This window comes from Pomacea canaliculata, linkage group LG3 (assembly GCF_003073045.1).
Source record: "Pomacea canaliculata isolate SZHN2017 linkage group LG3, ASM307304v1, whole genome shotgun sequence".
Lineage (NCBI taxonomy): Eukaryota > Metazoa > Mollusca > Gastropoda > Architaenioglossa > Ampullariidae > Pomacea > Pomacea canaliculata.
Window position 1 is genome coordinate 41,126,365 of NC_037592.1, and position 9,444 is coordinate 41,135,808.

At 35.9% G+C, this 9,444-nt stretch overlaps 1 protein-coding gene across 1 annotated transcript in view; it reads left to right on the top strand.

Moving 5' to 3' along the window:
* Positions 1-8,707, top strand: part of LOC112559687 (type I inositol 3,4-bisphosphate 4-phosphatase-like) — a 28,559-nt gene extending 19,852 nt beyond the window's left edge. The window contains 11 exon segments of the mRNA XM_025231021.1: positions 381-575; positions 1,144-1,212; positions 1,386-1,406; positions 1,408-1,527; positions 1,529-1,632; positions 2,322-2,357; positions 2,579-2,719; positions 2,966-3,063; positions 3,471-3,574; positions 4,214-4,368; positions 4,720-8,707. Of these exon segments, the coding sequence (XP_025086806.1) occupies positions 381-575; positions 1,144-1,212; positions 1,386-1,406; positions 1,408-1,527; positions 1,529-1,632; positions 2,322-2,357; positions 2,579-2,719; positions 2,966-3,063; positions 3,471-3,574; positions 4,214-4,368; positions 4,720-4,852 (1,176 nt within the window). The 3' untranslated portion in view covers positions 4,853-8,707.
* Positions 8,708-9,444: the final 737 nt, after the last annotated feature.

Below are 9,444 nucleotides of genomic sequence, written 5' to 3' on the forward strand. Positions count from 1 at the left end.
CTGACATCGAGTCTTCTGCTTTAATGTTGGTACCTGTGTTAAAGTGTCAAAATATCACACAAGCTATGATACAAGAAGTTCAACTGACTCAAAAGGTTATATCAGAACAAATTTTGGAAGTCTATTTCTATGTGAGAATAGTGAATTGACAGCCAGCATGAAGACAACTCTATATGAGTGATAGGACTAAACAATCAAATTGAGTGCGAAAGTTTGCTAAATGTTACCATTGTTACTTATAAGACTGTTTCCACTTACAATGAATGTTTAAATGATGTGTAATTTTTGCATTAATCATATAAATCATGAGTCACTTGTGTAAATAATATAAGGGTATGCTGTAGATATCAGCTCAATCAGCATTTATTCTCCTGCTGCAGGTGGTGACCAGACTGAACTTAGAGGCAGCCATTGTCAACCTGATCTCCACTGTAGAAAGTCTGAGCAGTGGAGGACAGGATCTGGAACCTGATCTTTGGCATTCTCACTTGTGCAAAGCAGTGCTTAAACTTCAAAGCTCAGTAGAAGCTGTTTTATGCAAGATTTCCATTTTTCTGATGTTCCTGATCATAAAAGTGGGTAATCTTCATACATTTTGTTTGCAAATGCTGCATATTGTTAGCTGTCATTCCTTTTCAGATCAACTCTCCTGTCTTTTCTATATGGGTTCAAGATTCAGAGTTCAAAATATTAAATAATTTCAAGAGCGTTTGAAATAATGTCCTGGCATTTATGTGGATTTGTTTAAGTAGAAGCATTCATTTTAGTGAGACATTTTGGTTGAGAAAGTGCAAAACATTATCATTTTTGTGTACAGGACATGAAATCCACTTGCTGTAAAAAGAAATATACATCATCCATCTACATGCATACATATACACACACTTATATTGTGACACCTCTTGCTGTTGTGCATTTTTGCATCCTGAATATGGCTTAGGCATATGACACAAAATGTTATCCTCATCTAAAATTCATTGAGTACATTATTTTTTTTTTTCTATGTAGATTCTAGAGTTTCTCTTCTTCTCTTGCTTATGCGCTCATATATCGGTGCATGCACACACATAAATGCACGAGTTACAGTTAATTTCTTTGTGTGGATGTTGTGCTTAGGCATAAACTTGTCAAATGTGTTGCCAGGATCAGCGAGACAATGTTCACAAACTACATGAGATAAAGTGCAGGCGTGATATTGTCAATGCTCATGCAGTAAGTTTCTAACTTTAAATATTTAAATAGCAATCTTTAAAGAAATTAATGACCTTTTATTTTTTAGTTTAACATTAAATGAAGAAAAAAAGAAAGACATTATTCATCTTTTATTCTTATTATGTTCAGTTTTATGCATTACATACACTTAATGTTTTTACTATGGACTACAGATTACAGCACTGGTGGCAGGCGTATGTTCCGTATATCAAGTCCCCATCACTCCTGACAGACAGTTTCCTCCAGCAGCTGAGTCACTGTGGCCTGCTAGTGGAAGTAGAGAGTCTCCTAAGTTGTTATGGCGATGAGCTTGGCAATGATTGAGGACATGAGTGTGGCTGTGGATGACCTTCGTTATGTTTCACTGCAGTTCATTGAAGCTTGTGATGGTGATATATCACCAAAAATCACCAAGGGAAGGTTTGTGCAGTGGCAGTATTTTTATTGGGTTTTTTTTGGCTAGTTGTTGGTTTGGGGTTTTTTTTTCAAGTGTTGAAGTTGTTTTCCCTGGTTGTTATTATAAGTAGTGAGGATAGTTTTCAGTTAAAACTGGTCAGTACATTGTGTGATTAAACCAAGGGAAGTTAATAATAGAAATGATGGTTCATTTCTTAAAAAAAGATGGTTCATTTCTGTGAGGAGGCACCCAGTAGTGTAGTGGTTAAAACACTCACTTATGACCAGTGTGGTTAGAAGTCCTGGTCCAGATCTCATCTCTGGAAACTGTATGTGACACCTGTTTGCAGACCTGGCCATCGGGGGTTTTCTCTGAATATTCCACCATCTTTCCCACCCCTTCTCCCTCATAGTCTGAAATCACCTCTAGGTGGAAGTATTTTTCTGCCCAACCAGTCAACCAACCAACCTATTTTGTGAGAAAAAGCATTTCCCATCTTTCCTATGTGGTAATAACTAAAGATTTCTATACTGAACACTCACTTATTGGGTCAAAAACATTTTACTGCTGGTACAAGCACCAAAAAACTGCCAAACTAAGCTTCTGTTATTATCTTCTTGAACTCTTTAGGTCCATCAGATTTGCATCAGCTTCTTTATTTTATCTGCCATCTGTTGGCATTTCCTAATGCTCATTTCACTGTTGTTTGCAGTGATGTAAGGCAAGGAATTCACCCAGACTTCAGTAGGTAAGTGAAGAAACTTGGCCAAACAGACCAGCATAATAAAAGCAGCACTCCATCCAGAGATATGTAGCAGAGAGTAATAAGTATCGCCATTATGATATAGTCTCATGAAGGGTGAGCAGAGTGTGACAAGTATCATCATTATAACCTCTTTTAGTCTATTTTGCATTCAATAAGGACAACAATATAAACTAAATGATAAAAGATTTTTTGTTATGGGACAGGCATGTGTTGTGTGTGCAAATCCCCTTGGACAAGCTCACCTTTTCATGTTTCCCTGAAGAGCTGCAGAAAGGCAAGAATATCAAGGTGTGCCCAGTCTTTTTCAATATTGGCATCAATGAGGAGGCTACTTATGCTGAAAAGTGAGTGCTTTCTCTTGGTATTTTATGCTCAGGTCTATCATTTAATGCACCAGACTTTTACAGTTTTTAGTTATCAGTTTTTGGTTATTTGAGATTTGCTGCAAATTATGTGTAATTGGGACTTTCATCAAGTTCATATTTGTTTCTGGATGGGGTGAATGACAAAGAGCATAATGCTTTGTATTTGATGATAGTGTTTGCATCAGAATGTTGTACTTCAAAAGCAGCATGTGTGTGTGTGCACAGGTTTGGCAATACTTCTTTACAAGATCGCATCAATTCAGAGAGTTTTACAGCCTTGAGCTCTTATTATGGAGCTGTGAAAAAACTGCAACAGGACTCAGGTAACCTAAGTCAGGGAGATTTTATGTCCTATTGATAATCAAGCAGCATCAAAGCAAGATAATATAAATAAAATAAAGGGGAAATAGAACCTCTCCCCTACAACTGTCTGTAGACAAGATATAGCTAAAAGTATCGCATTATTTCCACTAGGAGCAAATCAAAACTAGTTAAGGAAATAATCTTGATGAATGTACCAGTGCAGAATATGACATGATATCAGTCTTGGAAAAAAAAGGAAAGTGATTTTCAGTTAATCAAATCTTTGGTTTGCAGAGAAAGTGTTATTTTCCAGAGCAGCTGTGTAAAGTTTAGCTGGCTGATTCTGTGATAGGTTGGTTTAGTCTAGTGAATCATGTAAGTTTGAGAAATCATTCTCTAGTTTGCTTGTACTTGTATGTAAATGCAGAGGAAATGGAGAGTGGGCCTTTGAACCACCTGATGAAGCTGTTGCACGCCAACGTCAGCACAAAGAAGAGCAAGAATGTGGAAATACTTCATCTCACTGAAGAGGTAACTCCCTTAAGTGAGCCAGCTATTTTGTTGGAAAAATGCAGCCCCAGGTAGTCTGGTGGCAGTGTAATCCTATTGCTCTTTTTCTTCATCCATTAGCTTATGTTTATCAACATAGCTGTTTAAAATCTACATCAACATAAGAAATGGTGTAATTAATAAGCATTTGTAATGAAAGTAAGTGGAGATTTTATATTTATCTTTTAATGTCTTCTTTTTGATGATGATGGTGTCTGTAATCATCCATCATTAAAGTATTCTTTCTCTCTGTCAGCAGAACAGCAACATATGGTCACAGGATTCTTAGTTACTGTGCAGCAAGACAATGGAACTTTCTCCCTTTTCATATCCGCCTCCTACCCACAATTGAATCCTTTAAATGTGCACTGAAAATGCTTCCCCTCCTTAAACATTACTCCTATTGACAGTCCACCTAATGCTAGTTCTTTGTCACACCTCTTTTCCGCTTATCGCTGCTTCCCTACTCATTTTCCTTTGCAAAATCACAATACTCTCAGTCCTTGTTACTTGGTTCATCTTTATGTTTTCTGTATTTGTCTTTTATTCACCATCAGTAGTGTTGCTTGTTCTTCTGTCCTTCATCTGCTATACCAATCTTTCATTTATTATTAATAACAGATATGCAGAAGTCTAAGGGGTGTCCGGATTACAACCTGTAAAAGTGGAAAGGATCGAACATCGATGGCAGTTACACTTGAGTTTACCCAGCTGTTGCAGAAACATCATGATCTTGCTTCCCATGTCTTTTGGCAAGCTCTGGACTGTTTTCGCAGGTATCTCACTGCTGTCAAGTTTTAATAGAACAAGTTTTTCTTTCAATGGGTCACTGGATATTATTCAAAACATTGAGAAATCTAATTGATTGTGCTTTCTTTTGACTATATAGTGAAAATGTAAGTGTATGGATAGTGAAGCAGCTCAGTGTTCTGTAGCTTTGCTGTCAAGGGGTGGTTAAAGCCTCTAACATGTTTTTAGCAGCAGATAAAATTAAGAGAACTTAATTACTTTAGGTAAAGAATATAAAGATTGAACCTAAAGGTAGTTCTATAACCTTTCAGTTTCTATGAAATAAAGTCTTGGAGACCTCACCTGTTTTTGAGCCCAACTTTATATTTTTGTTGCAGTGTTGGCTGTCGGAGAGAGAATACTTCCAAGAACACCGGTGTTAAAAAGTATGCTTTCAACCGTTTTCAGATGTTATACATTCCCAAGCTGTACCGAGCACCAGGGGGCACATATGGAAATATTCTCACGTGACAGGTTTTAACGTGTTAGAGCAAACTTTTAAATGTTCCATTACAAAATGTCAATGAGTTGGGAACTTCGGGAAATATCTGAACATATTTTAGCATGTTAGAAATACCCACAAATGTTGAAGTCACATACAATGTACTGAAATGTTAGTAAAATCGTAGTTTACATGACAGCCTCCACAGAATTCTTGCACAGCACAGTACAAAGAGTTTAGCAGAATGCAAGATCAGGACTTCATTGACTTCGACATTTTTTTAATTCATTCACGCCATAAGAGGTATGAAATTTTAACTATACACAACTGATGGTTCACCCATACAAAGCTTGATCAAATGTACACAGACTTCATTCTAAGATATTGAAGACATCTATAAGTTTTTGTTTAAAATCGGGGTATATTTTTAAAAGATTATGCCATAGACTTGTAGGGCTCTTGACTGTTAAGTTACATAAGCCTGTTGCACTTATATTGCACCTGCAGCTTGTCAGAAACAAACTGTGCCTGGTTAAATAAATGCAATTTTCACTGATTTTTTTTCTTTTTTGCACAACACATCTGGGTTTCAGGAACAAAGACGTGCATATCTCCTTTAGCACAAACAACTACTACCTACTTTCCCTTTGTAGGTATTCTATGAAATATCTTAGTACTATGTGGTAATAATTTATTATCATAGCATTTCATATATCATCACAGAAATAAGCTAGCAAATGTGCGAGCATTTAAATTTGCATTTATAACGGTCCATTTTTAGAGCTTTAGGGGTTTTCTGTTATTTTTGACAGGAAATATTGTCATGTTTTTGAACCTTAATAATACAGTAAAATAGTAATTTTCTTGTTTATATTTTTATGAAAGTGAAATTTCTAAGCAATAGATACACTCATGGACTGGAACTTGGTTTATCTACTATGTGCAGCAGCAACATTGAGCACTTAATCAAACTCTGCTTTGCTCTCTTTTATACGATGTCATCCAAGTTCTTTCATCGCCTGTTATGATCATGTAATTTAAACTCCACTATTGTTACATACTAATACATTGTCTCTGGTGTTCACAGAAGCCAAATGAAGCACCTCTTTTTTATATTGAAATATTTGACCTGTGTCTCTCAACTGACATCCTCAAAACAGATCAGTTGTGAACTTTCAATTGATATTTGTTTGATGCTCTCTGTTGTTTAAGAACAATTTTGAACAAAGCTGTTTTAGTTCTAATTAGCAAACTGTACAAAGAAAGCCGATTTTATGCTTACTTGCATGCATTGCAAAGAGAACTTTTGCTTTGACCTTTTTCCCAGCATAAATAGTTGACTTGCTGGATTCAGTATGACATAGTTACATGTTACTAACAAAATCCTTCTGTTGCTGAATATTAGCATAGTTTTGTCAAAAATTGTTTTTATAAACTGAATTTTTCAATTTTAGTAACAGCTGGTAATGAAGGCTTTTTGATATATTTTAATATTGTTGCAAACAAAAAGTTATTTTTATTACGATTGAATTGTCAGATTCTTCTATTTCTTTAACTCATTCCCAAATTAGTTAACAGTTCTGGTGTTAATACATTTCTAAAACTTAAAACTCTCCTTAAGAAGCAAATTCAGAAACATTTTTCAATAATTGATCCTATGCCAATTAGATGTCTTGCAAAAGCAAAAACAAAAAAAGTATTGTGCTGGTGGGAACAAAAGTCTGACTTAAGCATTTTATTTAAATTTTTGTTTTAAAAACATTTAAAACTGTGTTGTGTACTGTGCTTCTATGTAACTGATTACCTAAATAGATGTAAGGCCTAAAAGTGTTTAAAATTTGAAATGTTATGTAAATGGGGCCTGTTGTAAATACATATTTATTAAATCCTGCTTGGTACCACATGGCCCAGACCCCAACCATAAGTTACTTCCTGTGATTTTTCGTGTCTGATATCCGAGAATTCTGCAGTGGATTGATAGACTTCGTTTGTCCTGCAATTGTCTTGCTGGCTAACAATCTGTTGATACTTGTGTTATCAATGCTACTATCTTCAATGTTAGTAATATGGACGTAACAACGAGAAACTGCAGTGATGGTCAGCCCATCACATCTGAGAGAATACACTGTTGGACATCTGTTTCATCTATTTACATAGTGTGTACATGTATTTATGTGTGTTAGGGCAGTCATACATGCACACACACACTCACAATTGTTTGCTTCTCACTCACTTTCACATGAACATAGGATAATAATAATTAACAAAAATATAGCACGTTTCTCTACATAGCAAAAGGCTTAGTGCAGTAGAGATCACTAGTCTATGAAGTGGGCGATAAGGAGAAGAAACGTGGCATTGGCGCAGAAGAACAATCTAGAAGACAACAGGTGATGTAACAGGAGTACAAATCAACAGAAGACACAGAGCACGACATGAATATATCATTAAGAAACAGACGTAGTTTCACTCTTAAGTGAAGGGCATCATTCTCTATTCAGCAATATACATTATCAGTTCACTGCCCCAGATCACAGTAGATCATTTATAAATTTTTGTTAACTTTTCAGAGCAATAAACAAAGTGCATTCTGTACAACAATACATTATAACAGCCAGATGAAGAATAAAACTGAACTACATTTACGTAAATATTGAAACGCATTTTCAGCAGAAAAGTGTTGACCTTCAAATATTGCTATTGTGTGATTTGTGCTTAAATGTAATAAAATTACGGGCTAGTGTGGAGTAGCCCTATTGTTTACTTTCAGTATTATGTGAAATAGAGCCCTAACACTGTTTTAATGCTTTATTTTCTTTTCCATAAAGTTGCTTAGATTGCAGTTCATCTAACATCAGGAATAGGGTCACAAGAAGAAAAAAAGAATTTTTTCCTGTCCCCTTGCTTGCTATGCATCTGTGGGGTTGTTGGGGGGAGCATGTATTTATATTTCAAGTTGTGGTTGTGTGTACATGAAATGAGTCTGTCATTTTCAATATTTTGTAGATGTCATAAGAAATTTAATAAAATAGAGAAAATGAAGTCATTAGTATTTGTACTGGAAATAATCATAGTTCATCTTGAAATTGGTAGAGAGTTTTTACTAAGTGATGCTACATTGAACTGTTAGTTTGCCTCATCCACTGTTTAGGCTGACAGGATGTTTTAGTCACTAGACCGAGTGAGCCTTGAAACAATGACCTGCTCAGTAGTTTTTAATTTGTTGTTAATAAAGGACAAAGGAGCACATCTAGACAAAAAAGGAACCAAACTGTCAAATTTTGATGCCTCGAATTTATGTCAGCAATGAGTAGAGCGACAAGGGCAATATTGTTTAATATTGTGTTCTTTTTATTTGGATCTTTGACTCTCAGCAAGGAGTCATTTTGTTGTTGTTTATTTATACACCTTTTTACTGTTGTTTACAGAGGATTGTTTTGTGTTTGAAGTTGTGTACAGTTGCAGTATGGATACTTCAGGTATAGATCACAAAGAGGTTGATGTCTTCATGTGTTGCAAGCAACTGATATAAGTTTCTAGAGGTTTGTGTTGGCATGTACCATTTGGACCTTCAAGTATTGGAGAGAAGAGAATGCTGTTAACATTAAAAACTCTGTGACTGAATCTTGCCAGCTTTTATCTTTTCCTGAAAAGATGGCAATAAGACATGACTGCATAAAACCCAGAAAGATAATTTTCTTGTTGATCTAATTGTGAAAATGCTGTCATTAAAGAGGAAGCATAAACAATATGTATGTGGAGCACAAATGTGTGTTGCAAGATGGGCTTACCCGCGGAGTGGAACAAAGTCACCATTGTAACATGAATCACAGAGGAGTCCTAATGTAATGAGAGGCCTTTCATGAATAAACAGAAAATCATGATGGTGAGGCGTTGTTACTAAAAGGTCATTTATTCAGGATGACTGCATCATTCACACAAACCAAGTTGTCTAATCTTCATACACTGAAGAAGCAGATTTATGTCCAGTCAACCGTAATTAGGTCACAAGGGACATAGGTTATAGATTAATTAATATTGTGTTCTTAATATTTGAATGTTTCAGGGCTGAAACATGATGAACAAGAAGCTGTATAACAAGTCACATGACTAATTATTAGATGAAACACTTCCAGTATGGTTTCAATCTCACAACTAGAATACTGCTTTAACTAACCATGGTTATGATTTCATCGGAGAAGAACATTTGATGCTTGTCAGTGTTCCAGCACCTTGAATGGTTAACATTATTTGCTAGGGAGAGGCTGATGAAACATTAAAAGATACTTGAAGGGATGTGAGAGGTTGCACAAGGTAGTGGGATATGAAGGTAAAAGGGTTAAAACTACGGTCTCGGGGCAGACAGTGTTCATTGGCTGGGTTTCTATGCTTTCATCCAAGACATATATCACATGATCTTTCTAAGGAATTTTACACACGTCTCTTGTCTACATGTCATATAAGAGTTAAATAGTGAATTAACATCTACAGACCAGATCTTCCAAGCGCCATCCCCTGTAAACACAACAGCAAAGAAAACAAATATGGAGGCTGATGGTGAGTTCATTAGCCCCTGATGGGCCTCCTCGCCATGGGAGTATAATAACGCGCGTGAAGTGGC